This window comes from Leucopleurus acutus (assembly GCF_964270905.1).
Source record: "Leucopleurus acutus genome assembly, chromosome: 19".
Lineage (NCBI taxonomy): Eukaryota > Metazoa > Chordata > Mammalia > Artiodactyla > Delphinidae > Leucopleurus > Leucopleurus acutus.
This window is the reverse complement of record NC_139161.1, coordinates 14918441-14946183: the sequence shown is the minus strand read 5'-3', so window position 1 is coordinate 14946183 and position 27743 is coordinate 14918441. Positions and strand designations below refer to the sequence as shown.

The window sequence follows — 27743 nt, the reverse complement described above, 5'->3', positions numbered from 1 at the left end:
TGTGGACATCTCTCTCTTCTCTGTGAACGTGTCATGTCTGTGTGGAGATATTCTCTGCATCTCACACCCTGATTTTTTTCTCTGCCAGACCAAAGGTGGCCATCTCTGTCTTATGGCTATTGTGTTGGAGACTGATTCAGCCAAAGGAAAAGTCACAAGTTTCCTCCTTTCAATCCTCTTTCCCTTTGGGTGCTCCATGCCGTTAGCCCCAGAGTCTTCTTTCAGACAAACCTTCCCCCGCTCTTGTTTCCAAATATTTTAAAAGACTGGAAGTTTCCTTACAATATGCCAAACCATAGCAGAAAAGAGTTGTGAACTTTTTTTCCCTGTGATCCTTATAGCAGTTAGGAGTAAATATTTCTCCTGTAGCTATAAACCAAGAAGTTAAATTTTTATCGACACCTCTGGCTTACTGAACCAAGTGTTAGCACGGCGGAGTGGTCCTGACATGATTAAACTGATACGTCATGAGTACCGTTGCTGTCAGGATGCAAAATGAAGGTCCCCCCTGTAGGGCACAGCCCTGCGTAGTCTCTCACGATCTGCAGCAAAGCCATTTCTATATTGCTTGGTACTTACTCCACAAACAGAAGCCTCTTCCTTGTGGCCTTTGCAGGAAATGATTGTTGTCTTTCCCCCAAGTCTAAACTGGAACATCTGGAAAAACATTAGTAACCTTTTATGTGTTTATGAAACCAGGGCCGTAAAAACTGTAGCGTCACCACAGATATGTGTCGTGTTTGCCAGGATAAGTAGACCAACATGGAGATGGCCGATTTTAGGGAGAGCGTTTTACTGAACAAGAAGGGGGTATGCTTTCGTTAGGGTCAGAATGTTATTAAAAATGAGAAGAGGCTTGAATTCACTTAAAATGTATAATTACCTATTGAACTGTGATGTTTCCACACATGGCAGTAATCTCATATAGGTTTCATGGCTTCTTTAACATCATGTAGAATGGTCCAGAGCTCAGGAATTTGCTTCTCAAACAATCCCTCCCTCTGTCAGAGCCAAAGGGAGCAGATGCCGGGCAGCTGCAGCTTAAGAGCCCATGACAGATTAAAGGAAAATGTGCAGCTGGCAACAGCTGCTGTCTCTGGGGCCCCACCCTGAGGGAAGCCAGAGGACACACTGAGGGGGAGGGGCTGGCCAGGTCGCCAGCAGTTGTGGAGTGTGCGTCCTGAGACCTGGAGCTGCAGGAGAGACATGACGGTTCACATCCCGTCAGCACAGCCTCCCCGGCACAGCCCCTCCGTCCCTCCCAGAGTCTCCTGTTGCCAGGCCACCCGCGTGCAACCCTAACCCTAACTGGGGAGCGCAACAAAAAGTAGTGGCCCGCTGGCGACAGTGGACAGAAATTACAAGACTAACCATCATAGTGATGACTATCACACACGTCCTAGTGCTGTCCTTGAAAGAATTCCTTAAAAATGTTGAAGAAGGGTGTGAACTAAGTGGAAGACTTATTTTTATTGAGATGAATTTCTTATTAGAATAAAACTTTACAGCCTCAGGACTTTTAAAAGAGTTCCTGCTTTAAAGTGTGCAATAAAGTTTGTTACATTAATTTTCTTACCTACATACCGTATCTCAAGATTGTAAAAAAAAAATCAAAGTTTCATGTCAGTTTGCTTGTAGTCAGAATTGTGTTGTGTTTAATTTTATATTTATATGAACTAATTTCAGCATTATGAACATAAGACGTTATTTAAATATGAGTTAGAATGAAATACATTTGTAATATAATTTATAGAGCTATAAAAAGTTATTTGACTTCAGAAAAATTGCTGGGAAATAATGTCTTTGCTATGTTAAAAAATGTCCCTACCACTCACCGCTAGTGTAGAGTAGACTCTGAGTTGCTTTTCTGTCTATAGTGATGGGTTTACCAAGTACACATTTCTTTTTAACTTACAGCACATAATCATTTAAAATTTATAATGACTCATTGAATTGTGATGTTTCCTCCAATGGCAAAATCTCATACAGGTTTCCCTTGCATAGAGAATGAAGGTCTGTGACCTGCAGCCAGCTGGTTAGGGTCTCGTATCTGCAACCCTGGCCTAAACAACCCAGTTTTTACTTAGGGAAAATATGATGGTAATGATGTTTCCAACAATTTGTATCAAATTTGTATCAAATCAAAGCTGTATTAAATCCAAAACACCAGTAACTATAAGAAACTATAGAACCATTATCTTATGTGCCATTCCAAAAAAAAAACCAGAAAGAAAAACCCTCTGCCTATAAAACTGACACAGTTCTTTATTATCACATCGATTATGAGATGCAACCTGACTTTGAGATGTTAAAAATGCGGAGGGAAGAAAGTACATCTTAGAATCAATGAAATGTATCATAGCATATAGTGAAATATTTATGGAGATGTAATTTTTACATATCAGATTTTCTAAAAGCAGGTCACTGGAATATCCTGGTTGTCTTCGTCCTCCTTTTATGGCCTTTTTGTCCTTCCAAAGAGCACCTTCCTACATCGAGCTTTCACCGTCTGGCTGACCCCCTCCCATCCTGCAGGGTTTTCACAGATTTCTTATGGAACACAGAAATCTGTATTCCAACACAGAAGAAAGGCAATTAAGATGACAAGATTCACCAATCCCTCCTCTCCTTTGTCTTACAGCTGTAGAACAGAACCAGCATTAAAAGCTTCTAGCAACTCTGGAGAGCCTGAGCCATCCATGGCCCAAAAGTAGCGAAAATTCAGAACATAAACAAGATACCATTAATTCATGCCTTCATCATCTTTTGTCTAGATTATTGCAACTACTTCCTAGCTGATCTTCTTGTCTCTGGCCTCACCCTTTTGTGATTTATCTCCCAGGCTTCAGCCAAAGTGATCTCTCTAAGCCACAATCTGTCCATGTCACTTTCCTGCTTACCACCCTTCATTGACCACCTGTAACATTAATGTAGCATAAAAAGGGACTTCCCTGGTGGTGCAGTGGTTACGACTCCACGCTCCCAATGCAGGGGACACAGGTTCGATCCCTGGTCGGGGAACTAAGATCCCACATGCTGTGTGATGCGGCCAAAAAAAAAAAGGTAGCATAAAAAGACGTGTCGTGATCTCTAGCATCATCTGTTGCCTGTCTTCTCCAGTAGGAGTAAACGTGCCGTTCCCCACCTCAGTGCCTTTATACGTGCTCTCCCTGTGCCTAGAATGCCTCCCTGTCGTCGTTGCCTATAAGTCTCCTATTTCTCTTTCAGCATCTTGTTTAGATTGTCATCTCTTCCTGGAGACCTTCTCAGACACTTCTTCCTCTGTGCCACCTCCAGACAGCCCCCGTGGACTTATCTCTGTTGTGCTTATCACACTGTATAGTAATGTTTTTGTTTGTCTGTTATCCTTATTCAACCCTGAGTTCCTTGAGAGCTGACAGTATCTGACAAAATAGCTCTATAAATGTGTAACTAATGAATGTTGTTTTGGATAGCAGTGATCAGTATATGTCTTCCCCACCCACCTCCATCCCATCGGTCTTCCATGACCTGTCTGTGCTGTACACTGTCAAGGTTGAGAAGAGATAAAAGAACCATTTGCTTCTCTGCATTCTATTTAGCATCAGCATCCCATCGAAGCCGACTTTGGCTATTTCATCAACTCTGAGCTGTATCCTATCTGTTTCTTCAAACTCCTTAGCTGTTTCCCTTTGAAAAAGGACCATTTATTTCAAATAATCTCATCAGATGCTGACACGCTAGGGAACGAATTCTGTTACTGGTCTCTTAGGAAGAGAGATTTGGCTCCAAACTGTTAACATTTGCTCTAAGAATCAGGTGGTTGTTTTACAGAACTGGCTTTGCCTTATTCGTCTCACTTTCAAAAAGTTTTAATGGTTTTTGATAAGAACTATATAAAATCCAGCCAAAGCAACTCCTTGCTCTTGGATTTTGAAAAGTACAGACCCAATTTTCCATAGTTGTGTTGTTCTGAGATGAAGTTGGCCAGCTGTGTTAATGACCGTGTCCAGATATCAGCTGGAGATTCCTGCCAAATTACATCATAACCTAAGTAACAGAGATGATACAACAAAGAAAAAGGCCAAATGGAACATTCCCTCTCATATAAACATGTTGTCCAGTGGGTTGAGATGGGCCAGCCCCCAGCAACATGACTCCAGGTTAGAGCAGACAGTATATAAGTTTAGCTTTCAGGATGGGCACTGCTTGTGAATTTTTATCTGTGTTCTGTGAACTAGCATCATTGACGAGAGGCTTGATTCTGAAATACTGTCTGTATTTTCTCCAGAGTGCTATAAATTCTTGCGTGAAAAAGAATGTATTTGCGCACACACACACACACACACACACCACGCCATACACAAGACATTGAAAGGGAGGCTTGCTGCGTCCCTGCCCCCTGGTAGCTAATTTAAACTTGGGAGAGTTAGAAATTTTCCAAACCCTTTGTTTTATGTACCAATGAGGTGATTCTTATGGTTCCTAACAAGTGTCTAACCCAGTCAAGTTCTTTCTTTTTCCCCAGCTTGACTGAGATATAATTGACATACAACATCGTGTAAGTTTAATGTATACAATGTGATGATTGCCAGTCAAATTCTTAAGCTACTCTTGTGTTCTGACCCAAGAACTAAAGTTTTTTTTTTTTTCCTGAACTATTAGAAATGTGAACTTGGAAAAGAGGGAAAATCACTTTGATTTAAAGAACAAGAGACAAACTTCTCAGTCAAGTAAACAATCAAACCCATCAATACTTGTAACTTATCCATTCGGAACTTGGAAATGACCCTCACCTCAGATAGGATGAAGCCTCTGCCCTTCTGTGAGAACAGGATGGAAATGCCTATGTTAAGAATTCCAAAAAATAAAATGAAAAATACACATAAGACAAGGCCTAGATACATCTAGTTTAAGATCTTCTAAAATTGCCACATTTTCCTTCATAAGCCCTTTCTATCCTTGAAGAAGGAAAAGATTACTTTGAAGGTTTATCTCAGTGGAAATTACAGGTAGTTTTAGTTTTGCATATGAGTCAGTCGTGGGTAAATTTAGCCAAGCTCAAAGACAAAATGCCTTAATTTGCACTTAAATGAAAAAAATCACAAGTGACCATTTGATTTGATTTTCAGTTGCTTCCCTGATTAGATACCAACACTTGCAAACTGAAATATCTGCACCTGCCGTGTGTTATCTTCCTCTGATTTGTCATTGGAGTAGGTGGCCACAGCAAAGGAAGGACCTGCTGACGACCACATCTGTTTTTCAAGTCTGTGGGGAAAAAGGTCTCCATACTCTTTCTTTAAAAGCATAACTCCTGCCATTTTCTAACAGTGTTTACCATCTTCCCTACCCTCATCCATTTAAAACACTGAGTGTACACATTTGAGATCCCTGGTTAAGAAACACATACATATTTGTTCAAATATGAACTTAGTAGAAAGTGTATTGACAAATTCCTCTTACTGCTATTGAAACAGTACTCAAAGGATGAAATAAGCACTCTTAGAATCCTCTGTATCAGAGACCATAAACAATGGGCAGTAGCACAGAAGGAAGAATGTTTATGTTTCTTCCTGCTGTGTGTCCTTTATCCTCGCTATAGCTGTGCTTTATCTGTGACTCCATTATCCTGTATTCAGAAGAAAAGAGCCTTTGTCACACTCCTCTCATCTTTAAGACTATTACTTTGAACAGTTTTGACCCTCCTATGAAAATGGTCACACATGTACTAGAAACTTCTGTCCCAACTGATGACAAAAAAGAAAACTGGCCCAAGGCTCTTAGACTGCAATTTCTTTTTTTTCTTTTTTTTTTTTACATTTTTTAATATATTTTTATTGTAAATACTCCCTTAAAAGCAATCCAGGAAACTGTCATTTAAGAAATCAACAAAATTAAGACTGCAATTTCTGACTGGTTCTCTGAGTTTAAGGGCCCAGGAGTAGAAATTGGCCAGAGGTGGTTCCTAGCTAACTCTAAAAGACCGTAGTCTGCAAAGACCCTTCTCTCTGCATTCTTACCCATGCACATACCAGTAAAAGGTTTGTAGCTGGGACGAGGTACCAAAAAAGAGAGGGATTAAAAGCAGAGAAGATAGTCTGGGTAGGAAACATGAAACCAAGTAAGTTTGGTCAAAGGTGATTTTTTCAATAAAATTATTATAACTGTCTCCGTATATGTAAGCCCTTTTATTTTTCTTTGAAAATTTCCTTCATGGCAGAAGTAGCCAGAATCATCATTCTTGGAGGTAAAGTAGCAATTACATTCATCAAACACAGGTGTGCTGCCCTGCTTACCCTCGAGGGCTGGAGAAGGCAAGACCCCCTGTGCTCATTCTGTGCTCTCTGCCCTTAGCCCTGACAGCTGCAGCCGGAAGGGGCAAACTGGAGGTGTGTCGTCTACTCCTGGAACAGGGGGCAGCAGTGGCCCAGCCAAACCGCCGAGGGGCAGTGCCCTTATTCAGCACCGTTCGCCAAGGCCACTGGCAGGTAAGCACGTAGCTACTTCCAGTGCCCCAGGCAGGGGTGAGTTCTGGGTGGGAACTTCTTTTTTTTTTTTTTAACATCTTTATTGGAGTATAATTGCTTTAATGGTGTGTTAGTTTCTGCTTTATAACAAAGTGAATCAGTTATACATATACATATATCCCCATATCTCCTCCCTCTTGCATCTCCCTCCCTCCCACCCTCCCTATCCCACCCCTCTAGGTGGTCACAAACCACCTAGCTGATCTCCCTGTGCTGTGCGCCTGCTTCCTACTAGCTATCTATTTTACGTTTGGTAGTGTATATATGTCCATGCCACTCTCTCACTTTGTCACAGCTTACCCTTCCCCCTCCCCATATCCTCAAGTCCATGCTCTAGTAGGTCTGTGTCTTTATTCCCATCTTACCCGTAGGTTCTTCATGACCTTCTTTTTTTTTTCCTTAGATTCCATATATATGTGTTAGCATACAGTATTTGTTTTTCTCTTTCTGACTTACTTCACTCTGTATGACAGACCCTAGGTCCATCCACCTCACTACAAATAACTTAATTTCGTTTCTTTTTATGGCTGAGTAATATTCCATTGTATATATGTGCCACATCATCTTTATCCATTCATCTGTTGATGGACACTTAGGTTGCTTCCATGTCCTGGCTATTGTAAATAGAGCTGCAATGAACATTTTGGTACATGACTCTTTTTGAATTATGGTTTTCTCAGGGTATATGCCCAGTACTGGGATTGCTGGGTCATATGGTAGTTCTGTTTTTAGTTTTTTAAGGAACGTCCATACTGTTCTCCATAGTGGCTGTATCAATTTACATTCCTGGGTGGGAACTTCTCAAGCAGAGAGCAAAAGAATCACAAAATTTTGGGTTTGAAGACTTGGGCCTCTGTTATTAATATTCTGGTTAATTGAGAGTACATCCGAAAATTAACATTCATACATTCTATATAATACAGATCATTCCCGATGATCTGTATCATATAGAAGGACTAGCTACTTTTGGCCTGGTGGTGCAGCGACCTCCTTCTCACACTTCACAACATCCCCAGGGTCTCTGGAAGGTTCAAACCTCAACAGATCCCTGCTAACCGCTTACAGCAGGTGTGCCTCAGACTTGCAAAAAGAAAATGTGGTATTTGTAAATTCTAGTTATGTGATCTTTCCAGATGTTTGGATTCTGGATAAACGCTAATTTATATATTTAGGATGGAAAAAAAAAGTCTATTGGTTATAATCTTTGAAAATGTTTAAGCAGGAAAAACGTCCTAGGAGCCAAGCATTGCTAAAGAGTTGTCAGAGGCTGTATTCTGTAGTTACTGTCTTCTGTTCAGTTGTAAATATTCACTGCAGGCAGGTTTGCAACCCCTGGAGGCCAGGAAAATGGCACTGACATAGGTGTTGGCGCTTCCATCATGGGGTTGTTTCGTCTACATCTTGGCCTTTGTCATCTTGAATTCTTTTTTACTGAGTGGCTGAGTCGGACGTTTAGAGTTGAGTTCTTCTCATTCGGCTGTCCCTGAGACAGTCAGAGATCGAATCCCATGGTACCAGACCACGTGGGGGGTTCTTGCAGTGGAAAGTTTCTTTAGGGGTGACTAGCGGGGAGTTCTCACGGTGTGGGGGAGGGCGTGCGTGTGTCTGCTCAGCAGCGCTTCCTGGCTGATTGGGCCCTGCTTCTCTGCACCTGCAGATTGTTGATCTTTTACTCACCCACGGAGCTGATGTCAACATGGCGGACAAGCAGGGCCGCACTCCCCTGATGATGGCAGCCTCCGAAGGCCACCTGGGAACTGTGGACTTTCTCCTTGCTCAAGGTCAGTCCTGCAGTGCCAGAGCTTGATGACCAGTGCCCATAACAACCCCAGGAACTCATGATTTCCAGGGATGGATTCCAAGAGGAGTTGAGAACGGATATTCTTAAGCCAGTTGGTGAGAAAATGAAAGTCCGTCTCCTCTCTTCTCATATACAGTGGGACCCTTCTAATTCTGACATTCTCTATTTCTTTATGGCTTGAGGGGTTTTTGGTATCCTAATCAAATTTACATAATCTAAGCTCTTTAATCTCCCAACTTTGATTTTTTTTAACGTACACTCAATAAATGTTCATCTTCCGGGGATCTTATTTTGACTTGATCAATTGTTTTGTAAGCCTGCACAACTAATATTTTTCTTGTATCCTAAGGAGGCAAATGGAAGTTGAAATGATTGTTGACCATGGGACCCTATTTGAGGAATCAGGGTATTATTACCCTCCTATTGTAATAAATTCCTTTTGACATTTACCAACATTCATATATTCCTGGTGAATGGGAAATAAGTTAAAGGAGTTTGTGGTCATACTATCCAAAGCATTCCCTTCAATGGCTCCGACCTCAGTCATCTATACAGAATAGTAGTGAGTGACAGGGGAACGAACCTCTGTAGTAGAAAAGCTCCAGTCACTGGTGACTCTGCAGTACCATCTAGTGGAGCTCGAGCATTTGCATCAAGCAGGAGGTGGTGTGACTGTGACCAGCTTTTACTCCATTCCAGCAAGCCTCCCCTATGAGTAAACGGGATCTTCTCATCGATAATTAATACCCACAGGTGCACACACTTCAAGAAAAACAAGCCCCTGCACATCATGCCCAGGCTGGAGCAGCTGAAGGGTAGTTGATTTAGGAAGAAGACAAGGTTTCTTCTTCTAAGATTTCAAACTACAACTCAGTCAGAGACTTACTGGATCTTTAGCTCTCTCCTGCAAAGATTTGTTTCCACAACCTTAGACTCACAAAACTGGGTCAGAATCAGAGAACTGTTTTCCCCGTGTACAGAGTGGTTCTTGCTTCCCCAATACAAGCCACCAAACAAACCTGTTTTCATGGTTTCTATCCTTCTGCTAAGAGGGGGCTGGAGGAGCAAGGGAGATACGCCTAGCTCCTCAGGATAAAACATGGCAGGAGTAAATGTCCCAGAACAACCTGAGTCTACTGGAAAAGGCAGGACCCCTTCACCACAGATAAGCTGTAGATGACTGCACACAGTCTGCCGTGAGCCCGTGGAAGCTCATCAGACACAGATCCCAGACATGTGTTCCCTTTACGCTGCAGGCATTCTGGTCCCGGTCTTCTTACCGTTTCATTCTTTCACACTTAAATCAGAGAGTTTCTCTCAATCAACAAATCCTACTATGCTAGGAACTGAGTGATTTTTTTAAATAAATACACTACAATCCATGTCTTCAAAGGGTCTATAATCTGGCAAGGAGGGGATAAAACAAAGATAAGGAACTACCTTAAAAAGCAGAGAATCCTAAGTACTCTGATGATAAAGGTATTTGAGTTAGAACAGGACAGACTTTGAAATTTGAATGGGAAAAATGTTCTATATTCAGGGAGAGGACGTAATGTAAATGAAAGGTCAGAGAGGAGAAACAGTACACAACAGGTTTGGGGAAATATGCAAGTTGTCCAGTGACGTACATGAGGACTGTTGGGAAATAAAATTGGAAATGTATGTGGAAAGGAATTGAAAAGGAGCAGATTCAAAGAGTTTGGACTTATCTGAAGGCAGTAGGGAGCCTTTCAAGATTTTTAAAAAGAGAATCAGTGCCAGAGTTGCGCTTTAAAAAAAAAAAGAAAAATCACTTTGGCAGTAGTGTGAATAGTAGAGTTGATGAAGGGATTATAGTGGACCTGGGGATCAATTAGGAAGCCATTGTCATTGAGTAGATGAGAGGTAATGCCGAATCCAGGTGCAGTAGCTGTTAGAACAGGAGGGCCAAGTGCAAAAAAGATTTTGGATATAAGGGTTGATTACATGCAGGTCGTAAGGACAGATGAGTTGACGGTAACTCCAAAGTTCTAAAAGGGATGTTTGGGAGAACTGTGATTCTGTTAACTGCCCGGAGAAGAAAAGAGAGAAGAGGAAGATTTCAAATTGAATTTTCAGAGGAAATTGAATACCTGGGTGTTTTTCATATGTATCTTCTTTTAATTTCTTAAATTCCAGCTTCCCTTATCTTTGTAAAATCAATTTATCTGTAACATACATCCAGAACCTTCTTATCCTGCTTTTTCCACCCCTGAAGACTCTGTCCAGGAAATTTATAGATGTTGCATCTGAGAAAACTCCTTAGATCCTGTCCCATATTCAGATTCATTCCATGTTAGAGTCAGTGTTTTAGTTGCAAACTACACCATTGTGAAAAGATAACCCACTACATGGATGGCTCTCCTCAGGGTTAGAAGTATCGTACTTTCCAACCCTCCATCCTGTTACGGGAAGCCACAAAGTCTGGTTGTCTGACCTCTAGGGATACAGAGGTGATAGGCCACATATCTGCTGAGTAGCCCCAGAGCCTGGCTGTGGCAGGTCCTGAGCTTGATCTGACATCTGAATCCTGTCCAGCTGAGGACGCAGCCTGGAAAACGTACTGTGTGTGCAGTAAGTTGATCTCTAATTTAGTTAGTGCGCATGTCATGCCAACTGTGTGGAAAGAGTCATCTTAGGTACTCTTCAAAACTAGCAAGGGAACGACAGGCTCTTTGCCATCCAAGAGCTTACAGTCTAGGCTGAGAACCAAACGTATATTGAAGTTTAGACTAATTGTTTATACCATTAGAAATCGAAGATTTTTGCCAAGTTCAGAAAATAAGCACTGAGAATTTATTACAAATAAGTGGGATACATTAAAAAAAAGATTAATATCAGAATAAGGTGACATATGTCAAGCAGGTTCAAGATGAGGTAACAGTGAATGCGAGAAGCTTTTTGGAGACAGGGAGGGTTTTTTTTTGTTTTTTGGGTTTTTTTTTTTTTTGCGGTATGCGGGCCTCTCACTGTTGTGGCCTCTCCCGTTGTGGAGCACAGGCTCCGGATGTGCAGGCTCAGTGGCCATGGCTCACGGGCCCAGCCGCTCCGTGGCATGTGGAATCCTCCCGGACCAGGGCACGAACCCGTGTCCCCTGCATCGGGAGGCGGACTCTCAACCACTGTGCCACCAGGGAAGCCCCGACAGGGAGGTTTGAGATGGTTCCTAGAGAACAGGTAGAAGTAAGGTAAGTCATGGGGAGATAAAAGGTATCCACACATGGAGACAGCATGACCGGAAGTGCGGATACAGGAGTACTTGTGGGAGATTCTAGAGGTGGTGAGCACATCCATTTTGGGCAAAGTTGAGGATTCTCACAGAGGAGTAATGAAACTTAAGGATAAACAGTAAGCTTGGGGAGAGATTATGCATAACCCAGGATAGGCTGCCCTGTCAAAGAACTGGACTCTTGTACTGACAGCTTGTGGAGCAATTTTGTTAACAGTTTTATCCAAAGACAACTCACATCCCAGAAACATAACTGTGCTTTGGCCGAGTGTACACCTTAAATACCAGCTTTCCCTCCTGCTGTGAATTTCCATGTTTTTCATGTTTCCTCAGCCCTGTATTATGCCTGCTCTTGTAGGTGCCTCCATTGCACTAATGGACAAAGAAGGATTGACAGCCCTCAGCTGGGCTTGTTTGAAGGGTCACCTCTCAGTAGTACGTTCTCTGGTGGATAATGGAGCCGCCACAGACCATGCTGACAAGAATGGCCGCACCCCACTGGATCTGGCGGCTTTCTATGGTGATGCTGAGGTGGTGAGTGCCTTTAACCAAGCCTCAGGGTGGTAAGAATAGGGAAGGTTCTCTATCCACAGTGTTATCTGGGGTTGATGATTCCTGATATAAAGTTCTCAGATCTGTACTTGTTCCAGGGCGGGAACATTGCAAACACCATTAAAGACCAGGAGCATAGGTCTGGCCTGGAATACCATGACTGTCCAGCCTGGCTCAAACCAGTAGCTGAATGAAGGGCAGGCAGCAGCCAGAGCCCTGAGTGGAGCAGTGTGAGCCGTCACACCTGCGTTAACTGCGCTGCTTCGTCCGTGTCCTAGGTCCAGTTCCTGGTGGATCACGGGGCCATGATTGAGCACGTTGACTACAGCGGAATGCGCCCTTTGGACAGGGCAGTGGGGTGCCGGAACACTTCTGTTGTTGTCACTCTTCTGAAGAAAGGAGCCAAGATAGGTAGGAAAAGGGAAGAAGGTGCTGGCCATCTGTGCCCAGGGGCCAGACTGGTCCGGCGGTCTGGCTGCCCTGGGTGTGTGGTGTGCGTGTATGTAGTTTCCCCTCTGCCCTGGCCCAGTTATTGTCCAAGTGAACAGAAGGCTCTTGGCCCAGAGAAAGCACCATCTGAGCCATGGTCTACACTACCCTGTGTCCAAAATCACACGGTTATCTGCCGTGCCCCGAGTAGCCTTAGCCAGGAGGCTGCTCCAACCTTAAGCACATCTCAGCGCTGACACCTCGGTAGCAGCCCCGCCCTGTGAGCATCCTGGATCCCTGCACCGCCACAGCCTTCTCTTTCCCTTGCTCTGTATGTGCTTTGGACTCTCGAGTCCCTGCGGCTGCTGTCCCATCCACTCCCCGTCCCTCAGGCCTGTAGACAAGGGTTGGCTGATATGCTGGCTTTTTTGCTGCCTGCCTCTCACCGCTGCTTTTTCCTTCTTTTTTTTTTTTTTTTTTTTTCACCTTCATCCATTTTTTTTTCCTCTCCTACAACTTTTTGTTTTCTCCTTTCTTTGAAGGTTGTCAGACGTTACCGAGTCGCCCACGAGGTATATTTCACCGCTGTCAGCATCAGGCGTGGTCTGATGGCTTGGTCAGCTTTGCCTTCTCCTCTCTGATTTAGCCTGCATGAGTTCCCTACACCTCTAATCTTTTAATTTACTTCACCTTAAAAGAAGATTTTTTTTAATGACTGTTGTAGAGAATAACTTGAACTTTTGATAACTAACCCTGAAAAGCCTAGTTGGTAAATAATTCGGGCATCCGCAAACTAATCACGTTAACCTTTTCTTTCTCTTTGTGGGTAAAGTGGTCCTCGGTCATGTTGGCTTGTTTCACATTGGAACCGTGCTCCTGGTTCAGCATGAATCCCAGGAGTCCTATTCAGTACTTACAAACTAGGGGAGCCTTTAGAGTCTTTCATGGTTTCCCTTCTGCAAAGAACGTATTTAAAAATTGAGACTAAACAGCTGGGGCTCTTGAGTCCCAGATTCTGAAATAAATTACCCTTTTTAGATTTTTTAAATCTTATGGTGACATTTAATGTAAACCCTTTCTCCCAATTTCCTTATTTAAAATAACTCCAAAATAAGCCATCGCCTGCCCAAATACAACACGCAGGCTTTGCTGCCCTCCAGTGGTGCAAACTCAGACAGTTCAAACATTCTTATTTTAAGGTGAATACAAATCCAACGCAGCTTCTTGGCAGTGGGAGTTACTAAGACACTCCCAGTTCTAAAAGATGAGGCCATTGTTGTGGAGCAAGTTGTTCTCTCAGCAGAAATTCCCCAAGGGTGTTTTTTTCACCTAGCTTCCTGCCACCCTTACATTGTATGAGTTTTTTACCCATCATGCATCCTGTACACTACAGGTCCAGCCACATGGGCGATGGCCACCTCCAAACCAGACATCATGATCATCCTGCTGAGCAAGCTGATGGAAGAGGGGGACATGTTTTATAAGGTGAGCGGAGGAAGGAACCGTGTCCTCCAGACAGCCGCTGACTGTTCTCTCCTTGTAGAATCTCCCGAAGTCTCGGCAGGTCTCACTCTTGGTTCTAGAGGCAATGCCATCCCTCGGTGGTGGGCCCATAAGCTGAGGACCCCAGGCTTTTGCTTTCTCAACAAGAAAGCAAGAGTAGCCTGCACATGCCTGCAGCTGATGGACCTAAAGACCTGGTCTTACCTGGTCACTAATAGGCAGATACTACATGGTAGTAGTAGATTCTACATGGAATAGATTAGTAGATTCTACTACATGGTAGTAGTAGATTCTACATGTAGGTAGATTCTACATGGAATCTGTTCATTGGAGCCTGGAAACCATGGGACAAGTAAAAGAAACGTTATGTAGTGCAGATATTTCCCGTCTGTGGGAAAGAGGCATCAATCTTAGCTTTTATATTTAATATATATGTAGATTTAAAACTCTGTAGTAATAATAGCTTATCAGCATCCCTGAGGAAGGAAAGGAAACCAAGACAAATAGCAATTACAAGATTTACTTGAAATGACAACAAAAAAGGTATGAAGTCTTCTTGTACTCACAGTTCAAGCTGAAGGCTGCATATCCCTAACACACACAAACTCCCATGGGCTGCAGGAAGTCCCTTAAGAACTTCCCATGTCAGAGTTATCTCATTGTGTTAAGATTAGCTGAATCTTCTTCTCCTAAAGTAAATACAAATCCAGCCCAACTTTTGGCAGCGGGTGTCACTGAGACATGCCCAGGCCCAAAGATGAGGAAATGATTGTGATGCACGTTACTTCCGCCTTGTGTAAGGAGCATACAGAGCTCCTGGGAGTACAGTTGTATTTCCCAAAGACCCTTTGAGTGAGAGTTATTGTAATCTAGGACTCTTAGGCTTCTAGGAAACTTGAGTTCTGACCCAGCCATGATTTTACATGACTTCAAAGAAGGGCCTCTCAGGGTGTCATGTTTATGGACTCGAGAGTGGCACTGCTGTCAAGAATCTCAGCCCTGTTCATGACATAACTTGTGGCACCCCAAGACAAGGAGTCCTACCTCCTAAACAGGCAGAGCTACTCCTGCTCCTACCCAGAATTCTGCCTTGGAAGACTCCCAAGTCTATCCTCAGTGAAAGGGTCTAAAGAGAAAATAAAAGATCAGGATCCCTGGTTGGAGTTGCAACTATACAGACAGAATGGAGTGGATAAGGGGCAGCTAACAGAGTGTGAGATGCCTCCTGCATCATTCTGGGCTCAGCTTATAGATTTTCAGATGCAAAATGTAAGAAAAGTTCAAGGCCCCTGTGACCAGTTCCCTAGGTGGGTCACAGATTTACCTCATCTTGGAAAATCCCTCTGACATAGATGGAATCACAAATTCTAAATTTCACTTGTCTACCACCACCCTACCCCATGCCTTTCCGAAAAACAGGGGAAGACTCATTGATATTCTTTTATGCCATGAGATTAGGGGAGCAACAGCTAGACTGCTTTAGCTCCCACATCCTTTGTGAGGAGGAGAATGGCCTCTTGTAGAGGACTGGCAAGGTGGAACAAAAAGAATTTCCAGATAAGACAGATGTAAAGAAGTAGTAATAACCTTGGAGTGATTGGGACTGGGGAATGCCATGTGTCCTATAGGGAGATCAGGTTGGGAAAAACCTCCTTTGAAATGAACAAGGTCAGTTCCTTGGGAGTCCAGTTGGGAAGCTGGGGTCCCAGGCCTTTCCTACGCCAAGACTTTGTTTCTCTGGCTTGTATCTTGGGAATCCCCTTCGTCACCCCTCACCTGCCAGGTGAGCTTCCAGTAGAAAAGACTGGACCCTGCTGCTCTCACCGTCGGGGCTGGTGTTGGGAGGGCTAACCCTTAGTAGTAACTGCGCAGAGAGGAGGGGAGTGGGGGCAAACCTCCTCAGCTGCTCAGCAGACCAACAGCGCGTTTTGCTATCTTGTGCTCCCACTAGAAAGGGAAAGTAAAGGAAGCTGCCCAGCGCTACCAGTACGCTCTGAAGAAATTCCCTAGAGAAGGGTTTGGTGAGGACTTGAAAACCTTCCGGGAACTAAAAGTGTCTCTCCTCCTCAACCTCTCTCGATGTCGCAGGAAAATGAACGTAAGTCCCTCTCATCCCGGCTCCTTTCTGCAGTACTGGAAGTTGACGGTCCGTGTCACGCACTGGCTTTTACCAGGCCCCTGAAATCCTTGTCTGCCCCATTTGGAACTTGGTTGTCCTTCACAGAGCACTGACATTTGCAATTTGAAAGAAATCAAGTCTAAGTACAATCCGTACCTCAAACGATAAAAAAGTGAATCCTGTGGGCACTTTGTAGCTTTCTGAACTTTCCTCATTCCTGCTGAAAGTGATTGGAATGCCATCATCATCCTGCCCTGCCCCCAGGTCAGTTTTCTGGTCTTTGGGAAAATGTGAGAGCAGTGGTCACTGGAATTCCAGATGCAATTAGATACAAATTTTAGTCATTCCCTTCCTTACTGGTAGACCCCCTAGTCATTTAAGGAAGGGCTGGAAAGAGGGCCCAGGACCATGAACTTGAAGGTTTAATTTCTAAGGCTAATCTTCAACTTTTCACTTCTTTCTTCGTCCTTTTATTCTAACATGACGTGTCCCTTCTTGTCACAGAGGGAGTCTTAGAACTCCTCCTGGTCCTTTATTATCCCCTAAGTAGTCCTTGGTCCTTCTTGCCTGCCTTGCAGATACAGCCTCTGATGGCCTCAGGCACTGCTCCCTTGACCTGCAGACACTCCTGGGCCAAGAACCCTCTCTCAGATCCTGGGAATAGCCAGGATCATGTCAGGCATCTCTGACATCCACTAGCCTGAGGTCTCGTGGTTCCTCAGGAGATAAAAATAATCCAGGCCAAACAGGAATGTTTGAATAAAGGGATAGAGAACTCAGGTGTACAGAAGTGAGCTTTCAGCCTCAGTAGCAACAGATCTGCTGTCGGTTCTGGAAAATGACCTTTATATCATCCATCTTTAGATGGCAATGAAAAGAGCACCCTGATAAACAGACTTGGGTATCTCAGAGGGCACAGTGATGCCCTAAGAGGCAGAGTTTTCCCAGGTGCCGAGGAGAGCGGGGATGGGGGAGAGGTGCTCCGGGAAAGGTGGTGAGGTTCTTACGTGAAACAGAAGAAACAGCAGCAAGGGTCTCCTCCAGTTAGTAAGGGTTAGACAAAGCTCCGAAGCTGCTGCCAACCTGCTGGCTGCCTTTTTGCCTCACAAATAGTCTGCTTCTTAAAAATACTCTGTCATCTTCCCAGAAATAACGATTGTCCCAAAAGAAAAAATGAAGGGGAAAGGTTGAAACAGTAGAGCTGGAAGCCGATTCTATAAAATAGAACACTTCCTCTGTAGCTCCACGTTGGATCAGAAACAGTTAATCACCTCCCAGGACCGCCTGAAGTCTGTCGTCCTATGTAGAAAGTTGCCCATTAATCTTTTTTTTTCAACTTTACCTCCACCCCAGGGCCTTTGTTCTGCCTTAGGATTCACAAGTTTAACCAGAGGCTACTGTGCTGTACTATGGCTTTGATAGTAAAAGAGGAGAAAACCTTCCCCTTTAGTTTAGTATGTAAGGGTGTCTTGAAGACTATGGCTTCGTTTCCCTGGTTCCTGTTCCCAGGGCTTCTCAGAATGAGCACAGATGGGACCGTGTTCCTCCAGGAAGCCTCAGTGATTAAGAGATGAGGTGACAGCACAGGCCCCAGTGACAGCCAGTCTTCTCTCTTGTTTTATTATTATTATTTAAATTTTAAATGTTTCCTACGTAAGGAACAAGTTAAGAGAAGGAGCAGGCCAGAGAAGCCTCTATGAAACAGAATGGAAACTACCGTTCATTGAGCATCTCCTGTGTGCCAGGGACTGTGTATGGAGCTTTCAAATGCTTTATTGCTCTTAATCCTACCTGGGAGGTCCGTATGGATAAGAAAACACACAACACACCCCGAGGGCTTACAAAGCGGAGCAGAGAATCGAACGCAAGCCTGTCTGACGTCCCTCCTCCATCCCTCCCGTCTCCATAGCCGGTCATTTCTTTTTTACACAAATCCCATCTTCCTAGACTTATTTCTCATCCCTTTAAAGCCAAGGAATAGTGGGTGCGGCAGGAAGGTGGGGGGTAGGATGAGGGCACACACGAGGCGTCGACGTGTGTGTTTGCCTCATATACGCATGTGCAGCGAGAGTTTGGGTTTCCAACTTCAAGAGCTTCAGTGGGTTGACATTTGGCTTCTGGACCAGAAAGAACTATGTTGCAAAGGCAGAAAGAGGACAAATTAAAAATATTTTCATACTTTTGGGCAGGTGAATTCCTGTGAGCCATTGCAGGGCCACACAGGGCAAAAGGCAGAAGGAACTTTCAGTCTGGGCCACGTGGCTAGAGCCATGCCAGGCATGTCAAGAATCCCAGGTGTTCCGTCCATAAATGTCAAAGAAATGTACATATAATCTGTTTTATTCCCAAGATGTCTATTTTTCATATCTCTTCAATGACTCATTTGCACACCTATTGTAATGACAGGATTTTGGAATGGCGGAGGAATTTGCTACTAAGGCCCTGGAGCTGAAACCGAAATCTTATGAAGCTTACTATGCAAGAGCAAGGGCAAAACGCAGCAGCAGGTGAGGAGAGAGAGAGAGAGGGTGAGAAGCAAGAGCTCTCTTTTCTGAAAATCTGGCCAAGGCAACGTAGACCATCCTGGGGCATATCGGACAGACCCACATGTCTGTCCCTGAGGACTCGCAGGACCAAGCTTTGGGGACGGCTCCCATCGCACAGAACGCATCGTACAGCTGGCAGCTCTTTGGGGCTGTGGAGATCTAGAGCATTTTCCTTTGGGAGAAAACTGCCTTTTCATTGTTGGAGAATGGCACCTTCTTCCCAGAAGCCTCTGCCGTATCTCAGTCGCTCTTTAACCCCCCAAGCAGATAGCGTAGAGACACTGGTGGCTTAAGAAGAGGTCACTTGAGCAAAATATCCTCCCAGCCCTTTCGAGGGGAAAGTAGGTGGGCATATATCACAGGCCCCTCCTTCTTTTCTTACAGGCCTTTGGGAGATTCCCTGGATCATTTAGTCTTCCTCCTGGGGCTCTCCTCAAGTCTGGTGGGGTCAAGCCTCCTTCTCCCATACCCACCCCTCCCAGCACCGCACCACACATGCATGGAGACAGGAGGTCCTGCTGCCAGGACTGAGAGGGCCCAAGAGAAACCCCATCTCTCATGCCCCATCTGCTGTGGTTTGGCCAGTGGGCAGGAAAGCCTCCAGAAAGATCTAGAAACTGCCATCAGTGATCTTTAGATAACTTGTCACTGTCCTTAATGCCTCCTGCCCGGCGCCCTGCCCTTCTCCCCAGCTCTGCCTGTAAAAGAACTGCTTCAGGTTCACAGCTATGACCAGGGGGCATGTGGTCCTGAAAATCAAACCCAGGTTAAGTCTAGTGATGACGGTGGCAGTGATCTTGGTCTTAATTAGCTGGGGCAACAGAGTTCTTACAGAAGCTTGACTGTCAAATTCTCTTTCCCCTTGGATTATTCCTTCCCCACAAGGCCAATTGCCCCTTTTCTGGGCAAGGTTAATAGAGAGGATGGGAGTATCTCTGACCGTTTGTGTCCTTATCTGTAGACTAGAATCTGAGTTTTCTCGTCAGCAAGCCTAACGCCTGCCCAGCTTGGATGTAGCAGAATGGAGGAGCCGCAGTGCTGTGGGGTGAGGGGTAGAAAGGGCAGAGGACAGGGTTCTTGCCTAGGATGGAACAGGCCTGGAAATTGGAGCTAAAATATAAAGAAAAAATTCTGCTGGATCAGCAAGATTTTAAATATTGTAGTTACTGTTTTGTTCCTAAGCTAATTGACAGTGGCCCTGTAAATGACAACCCCACCCAACCCTCATACTACCTGGTGTGCATTTGGACACTGAGAGAAACTTCCTGAAGGGCCTCGCTGGACTGACAAAATGGGGACATTTCTCCACTGATCCCAGAGAGGCCAGAGGGAAGATGGAGGCTGAACTGGCTAGGGAATCATTCTGGACTCTTCTGGAATGACAGCCTACCTATTTCCTTCCTTACAAATCAGACGAAACCAAAGCCCCCCAGATGCCCCCAGACGCTAACAGTTCTCTGAAACAGTGACCGTGTTCTCAGCTCTTGGTGGTTCCTGTTGATTCAGAATAACTCCAGTTCCTGTGTTTACATTTTGTCAAGCAGACAGTTTGCAGCAGCCTTAGAGGACCTGAACGAGGCCATCAAGCTGTGTCCAAACAACCGTGAGATCCAGAGGCTTCTGCTGAGAGTGGAGGAGGAGTGTCGGCAGATGCAGCAGCAGCCGCCGGCGGCACAGCAGCAGCCTCAGCAGCAGTTACCGGAAGAGACAGAACCCGAACCCCAGCATGAAGATATCTACTCCGTGCAGGACATACTCGAGGAGGAGTTCTTGGAACAGGATGTTGAGAATGTGTCCATCGGCCTCCAGACGGAGGCTCGGCCCAGCCAGGGGCCCCCGATAATCCAGAGCCCGCCCCCCTCCCCGGCCCACCGTGACGCGGCCTACGTCTCCAGCTCGCCTCTCGGCTCTCACCAGGTTTTTGACTTCCGGTCCAGCAGTTCTGTAGGTTCTCCCACTAGGCAGAGCTATCAGTCCACCTCACCCGCTCTTTCTCCGACTCACCAGAACTCGCATTACAGGCCTAGCCCCCCGCACACTTCCCCAGCTCATCAGGGAGGATCTTACCGCTTCAGCCCCCCTCCTGTGGGAGGGCAGGGCAAGGAATACCCGAGCCCTCCCCCGTCCCCTCTCCGCAGAGGCCCTCAGTATCGGGCCAGCCCTCCCGCGGAAAGCATGAGTGTCTATAGATCCCAGTCAGGCTCCCCCGTGCGCTATCAGCAAGAAACAAATGTTAGTCAGCTTCCTGGAAGACCGAAATCTCCACTATCCAAGATGGCCCAGCGGCCCTACCAGATGCCCCAGCTTCCCGTGGCAGTGCCCCAGCAAGGGCTCAGGCTCCAGCCGGCCAAAGCGCAGATCGTGAGAAGCAACCAGCCCAGCTCAGCAGTTCATTCGAGCACTGTCATCTCCACAGGGGCCTACGGCCAAGTGGCCCATTCGATGGCTGGTAAATACCAGTCTTCACAAGGAGACATAGGAGTAAGTCAGAGCCGGTTGGTTTATCAAGGGTCAATCGGGGGGATTGTAGGGGATGGGAGACCCGTGCAGCATGTGCAGGCCAGCCTGAGTGCAGGCGCCATCTGTCAGCACGGAGGGTTGACCAAAGAAGACCTTCCCCAGCGACCTTCCTCCGCCTATCGAGGTGGCATGAGATACAGCCAGACACCACAGATTGGGCGTAGCCAGTCCGCATCCTATTACCCAGTCTGTCACTCAAAACTAGATCTGGAGCGTTCCTCCAGCCAACTAGGTTCCCCCGATGTGTCACATTTAATCAGAAGACCTATTAGTGTCAACCCTAATGAAATCAAACCCCACCCACCAACTCCCAGGCCATTGTTGCACTCCCAAAGCGTAGGCCTTCGTTTCTCTCCATCTAGCAATAGTATCTCATCCGCCTCCAACCTAACTCCTACCTTCCGGCCATCTTCCTCGATTCAACAAATGGAGATCCCACTGAAACCGGCATACGATAGGTCATGTGACGAGCTGTCGCCAGTGTCTCCCACTCAGGGAGGTTACCCTAGTGAGCCCACCCGATCCAGGACCACACCATTCATGGGGATCATAGATAAAACAGCCCGGACTCAACAGTACCCCCACCTTCACCAGCAGAATCGGACCTGGGCAGTGTCATCAGTGGATACCGTTCTCAGTCCTACGTCTCCAGGCAACCTGCCTCAGCCTGAGTCCTTCAGCCCACCGTCATCCATCAGCAACATTGCCTTTTATAACAAAACCAACAATGCACAGAACGGCCACTTGCTGGAGGACGATTACTACAGCCCTCATGGGATGCTGGCTAACGGGTCGCGCGGAGACCTGCTGGAGAGAGTTAGCCAGGCCTCCTCGTACCCCGACGTGAAGGTGGCTCGGACCCTCCCTGTGGCTCAGGCGTACCAGGACAACCTGCACAGGCAGCTGTCCCGGGACTCTCGACACGGGCAGACGTCCCCTATCAAACCAAAGAGACCATTTGTGGAGTCTAATGTTTAAAAGACGTGTGTTGGAGTGAGACCCCTATGTGTTCACTGCACATTTTCAGGCTTGGTTTCCACATTCGAGGTAGTTCTCTGGCTTAATTTCTCATGTAGTTTCCGCGTGGTGTTCAGAGGTGGCAGCCCACATGCCGAAATCCTTTGCATGCAGCCAACTGGGAAGCTGGCCTCCGGGGAGCCAGGACTTGGGTTTCTTTTGTCTGTACCCTAGCCACACGCTCTCTCCCTCTCTTCAGATGCCAACGAGGAGATTGTTGTGCCGTGTGCTTTAACCCAGGGAGATCAGACACACTGGTCAGCTTTTTCCAGGAGACAATCGCTTTCACTGATGTTCTTGTTGTGTAAAACGTCTTTCTCCTTTTTTTACAAAAATAAGATGTTCTTGTTCGTTTTCTTCTAGGAACTTTAGAAAGAGTGTGTTGCCCCTTTGCCTTTGCATTCTTAGCCAGTGTTATCCAAATAGCAGCCCCAGTGCATTCTTGTGCCATGGTCTCCTCCCCTGGACCGCCAGCTCCCTGCAGCCATCCGGTCTAGAATGTTCATTTAGATTATCGCTGGTCTTCCTCTGGGGGTAAAGGATCAAGGAGAAAGAGAAGAAATAAGAAAGCACCAATGCGGTTATTTGAAATGTCACTACATGGATTTCCCAAGAGGCATTTTAGGAACATTGAGAAAACAACCAGCCCTTTAAATATTCCAGTCAGCCGAGGAAATTGGATGAGAATCGTGCATACTTTTAAATAATTCACTGAGTTATTCTTTACGTTTTTAGCCAAATTAACCATTAAAAGCTACCGATTTTCCATGGGTGGGGGAGAGAATAAATACGTAGAGAGAGAGACTGTTCTGGATTCTCAGTGAAAGGCTGTAGAAAATCTGTCTTGGAGAAATCTACTTTTTGGGTTCTGATACGTCACTGAGCATCGTATTCCTCAAAAAGCATTCTCTTCCCGGAGGTTGCCTGGTGTAGTAATCCTGTTAAGTTGGATCTTTGCCTAGAGCCAGATTTTGTTCTACTGGCCCTCTTTTTGTTTTTTTTTTAAACCCAGATGGTATAGTGAAGAATTGGTTTTGGGGGAAGGAAGTTGAATTCTCTGGGGACGGTAAGACTTATTCCCAGAGCTTGCACCCAGGGCCATTGCATTCCATGGCAAATGCTGTCTAACTCCATTTCAAGGTCTATTGTTTCATTATCTGTTATTACAGGAATTGTTTACTCTTTTCTTCTTCTAGGTAGGAGTGTTTGGGGATTGATATTTAAAGGCCAGGCACAGCAAAGTGTTTCCGGGTGAAGAAAGACCCCTTTCAGCCCTGGGTAGGAGCACATAAGGTAGACAGCAAGTCTTCTGATCCAGTCACCCTCCAGACATCTCCTGTGTCTGGTGGCCCTTTGCTAACCGGTCCTTTGAGTGACTGAGGCCAGCATGAGAGGGACGGCAAGAACACTGAAATCGAAGCCTTAGCACAGGCCTGGTAGCGACTGCACATCAGCTCTTAGAGTTAACAAACTAAACAACTAAAAGTAAACAAAAGAATTCGGTCACTGTTACCAGGAATCATTCTGCTCTTGTTAGTAAAGGGCTACAGGAAGGGAGGTTTCCTGAGTAAAAATCCAGATGTGACCAGACCTGTTTGTAATAGTAAGTGTCCTCTGAAAGAATCGTTAAGACACGGGGAGCATGAAGCTGAAATCAGAAACACTTCTTTACTAACTTAGATTCTGCCAAATAGATGAACCCCTCCACCCCCAAGCCTGGAACAGGCCAGGATGTGTGTCCTGTGCTAGAAGTCAACAGCAAGGCTAACTCAAGACCCAGCCTCTGTCCACTCTCTCTGATGCTTAAGGACTATCTCCCACTCACCTAGCGCAGAGTGGACATCAGTGTCTCTCTCTTTCTCTCAAGAAGGTGAAATGTTCAGCTATAGCATCAGCCTACAGCCAGGAGCCCAGCAGCCTCTCAGCTTTTTTTGTCCAGATCTCAGCCCTGTTGGGCTCTTTGCATCTTACCCTTTTTAACTACTACTCACTGAGGAGCTGCTGCTACATTTTGAAAATTTCTCAGTGTTTATTAGAAAAGTGCCCCTTGTTTATTTGGAACACCACACGTACCACCTGCACTCACGTGAGTGGGCAAGCAGGTGCTGTAGTTTTACAAATACACCACTGATGCCACTTCTCCCGAGCGTGTCTCTTAGAATTTTCTAGGACAGACAGATTTAGGGTCCATGCCTTACTGGACAAAACACTAAACTGTCAACAGTCAAGATGCAATTCTTTTTTAGCCATCGTAAGAGGGAGTGAATATCACTACTGGGCGCCCGTTGTTTTTGACTAAAAATTGCCAACTGGACCTTATTGGAGCAGGAGACAAAGCTCTTCCTTGTAAGCAGACTGCCTGTGCCCTGTTTTGCTACTTCACTGCCACGGGACGATCTCAGTGCTGTACCTTAGAGATGCCTCCTCCCCAGGCAGCACTTGCTCAGTCAATGTCTGGCTTCAGGTGGGGGGGGGGGGAATTTTTCACATGAAACCGGTAAGTTCCACTCAGCCAATTCACATCACCCTGAAATGGAGACAGTGGTGACAGACTTCAGCTCATAGGTTTCTCACCAAATCCTACCTTCCGTTCACCCAGAATTCTTGCACTAATGGGTTTCCATCACATCATGTCTTTAAATGGGTGCACTTTATTGTTTGAATTTGTAACTGATAAATACTGGATATTTAAGTGTGAGTAATGTCTTCATTAGAAAATAGCAAAACCGCCCTTGTCTTTTAGTGTATTTTTCAAGGGGAAAAAAAAAAAAAGGAAAGAAAGCAAGCAGTGGATCACAACATTTATAGCACAAGAAATAACTGTTGTATATAAGCATCAAAAAGATTAAGAGTTTTTAAATACAAAAAAATACTTGCCGTGATTTTAAAGTGCTTTTCCAGCAATTTTCTTAGGGACTCCTGAGACATGGTTACTTTATTTACTGGATCAGTAAGGCACACAATTAACAATTAAAAATTAATGTTTATTTACAAAGTAAAGGGAAAACCTGTGTAACATGAGAATTTGGCATGGACAAAATGGAGACCATTTTGTATCTGCTGTTGTATCTTGTCCGGGTTGCAGACGTGCGCTATTAAAAGTCCCAAGTTAATAGAGCACAAACCCTTCTTGTTCCTCTCCCATGTGCCCTTCTTTCTAGATGTGTTTAACTTAAACTCGAAGGCTCAGGAAAATTCCACTAATTAGAATCATGTACAGTACCCCAGGTCGTTGTCCAGAGATAACAAGTTTGCTAATTTAGTTAAGCCTGGATTATTGTAAACAGAACAGCTTAGAGAAAGGTATTCTCGGCCCTTATATTGTATAGTAGTTTATGAACCCCCTCTCTAAATATTGGTATTTTTATATTCCAGAGATGTACCCAACAGAAAAATTAGTCAGTATCTAATTTAATATCCATAAGTATTTTCCTTAGATTTTAGTCATAGACAGTGGGTTTTTGTGGATGTCACCTTGCTTCACCATACTTTACCACTAGGTGTCACTGTGGCTCTGCACCAGGCTTGTCTGGTAGCAGAGAATTGCAGCATCTCTGGAGGAGCGACATCCAGGCCAACAACAGACAGGCTCATAGGCTCAAGAGGGTTCGAGAAGGAGGGAACAAAGGCCTGGAAAGGGCTCTTCATACATCTGTGCCAGATGTGGCGAGATAAGCTCTTTGAACACTTCCTGCTTTGGACCTTCAGCCAGGCAGAGGCTGGGGGAAGGCTGACCAGAGTTCCCTTTCTCTGGTGGATGAATGGGCGTGCAGAAGACCCATTTCTTCCCCAGGAGCATCCCTCTCAGTTCCTCTCGGCCTCCAACTTTTATAACTCCAGAGGTGTCACGGTTGGATGGTTTGATTCAAAGATAGTTATTTTTCTCCTGCAGAATTGCCTTGGACAAAACCAGTTGCTTGCTGAATCTTTGCCACAAAATGGAACAGGCTCCCCAGGGGGCAGGATGTACCCACCCCATCCCAGCCTCGCCCGCCCTGCCTGTCTGTCCCGGGGCTGCCCCCTTCTCGAGAAGCTACCCTGCAGAGGCAGCCTGCAGCTGCTCCCACACCAGGCCTGTGCCACCCGGTTGCGTGTGCACTGGGGGTGTGTGTGGCTTTCTCTCCTCCTCTAGGAATTCCAGACTGACCAGCAGCTACCATGACTGACAACAGTGAACAAAGGGCTTAGGGGTAGGAGCTACCTACAAAGACGTGTCATGGAAACCTTCACCATGCAATGCCTTGAACTCAGCTCTGGCTGCTCCCAAGAAGAGGTGGCTGGCTGGGGGCCTGGACACAAGCACAATGGGGCTGGTGGAGCCACTGTGCAGAGCTACTTGAATAATCACTGGGACTTCATCAACTTTTATAACACAGACCACTCAAGGGCTGAAGTGTTGGTAACCTGCATTTCGGTGTCCAATGCCTCACAGCAGCTGAACCACCCTGAGATGCTTGTGGCCAGCTGATGGCCACAGTCAGAGCTTTGAAAGTCAGTACCAAATGAATGCGTAATTGGACACCAAAAATCAAGTGTTACTTTCGTGTTTCCTCACCCATATCCTCTCATTTCTTCCTGCTGACTCTGTGATATCTCCACTAAGCTGACCTGTCAGGTTTTAGCTGGATGCACATAGGTGCAGGCCGGCATTGCTCTCGTTTTCTCCACCTAGTCTGTGGAAAGGAAGGAGCTTAGCGGGCTGTGTTGTAGCACTTGCTGGCCGGATTTTTCTTTTGCCTAATTGCTAACCAGAACACCTGGTTAGGGGGACTCAACTCAATCCCTTTGGTCCCCAGGACCAGACAGAGAGTCAATTCTGGAAAATTCAGTACTTGAATGTACCTGCCTTATTGTGAACCAACTTACTGGAAAAGTGTTAGAAATGCTGGCTCCAGATCTCTACTTCATTCACAGGTTATTTTGGAAGTTCTGTAAGTTACACTTCCTGTTCTGGTTTGGTTTTTTTGGTTTGTTTTTGTTTCTGTTTTTTTTTTTTCCTCTTTGGCTGATTCCTGCTGAGTGGGACCAGTTCCTCGTCAGGCTCAGGGCAGGTGCCATTCTCAGGCATGGCCTCCTTTCCATCCAGCATAGCATCTTTGTCTCTGTTCTGTCTCCTCCAAATCCAAGATGATTTTAATTAGTACAGACATGTACAGTCTACAATTAAAGAGTGATTTGTACTAATATGATTTTGATTCTTCCTCCTCTTTGCTGTCCTTTCAAGACACTTGCTGGAAAAAGCTTTAATGCACTTAGTTTTCCTTTAGGTTTTCTATAACTCAGATGTAAAGGACTTTCTCTGTACAGTATATTATCCAATGCATGTTTGTTCTCTATCCTGATATATTGAACACCACACAGTTGTGAACTCGTGCAGTGGGGATGTCCCACGCCCAACAGAGGCATCTAGGCCCCTGTGTATAAGGAAAGACGTTTTCCTTTGCTGTACTTGCTTGAGCAGTTTTATTGTCTGTACATGTGAGCTGTGTGAGATAGATGT

At 45.4% G+C, this 27743-nt stretch overlaps 1 protein-coding gene across 1 annotated transcript in view; it reads left to right on the top strand.

Moving 5' to 3' along the window:
* TANC2 (tetratricopeptide repeat, ankyrin repeat and coiled-coil containing 2) overlaps window positions 1–22204 on the top strand; it is a gene marked incomplete at its 3' end in the record, with an annotated part of 353474 nt that extends 331270 nt beyond the window's left edge. Inside the window, exons 20-28 of the mRNA XM_082861750.1 lie at window positions 6337–6470; window positions 8167–8290; window positions 11916–12091; window positions 12388–12520; window positions 13081–13110; window positions 13932–14023; window positions 15993–16139; window positions 18567–18667; window positions 20251–22204. Of these exons, the coding sequence (XP_082717876.1) occupies window positions 6337–6470; window positions 8167–8290; window positions 11916–12091; window positions 12388–12520; window positions 13081–13110; window positions 13932–14023; window positions 15993–16139; window positions 18567–18667; window positions 20251–22204 (2891 nt within the window). The remainder of the gene's footprint in view (window positions 1–6336; window positions 6471–8166; window positions 8291–11915; window positions 12092–12387; window positions 12521–13080; window positions 13111–13931; window positions 14024–15992; window positions 16140–18566; window positions 18668–20250) is intronic.
* Between the last annotated feature and the right edge of the window lie 5539 nt (window positions 22205–27743).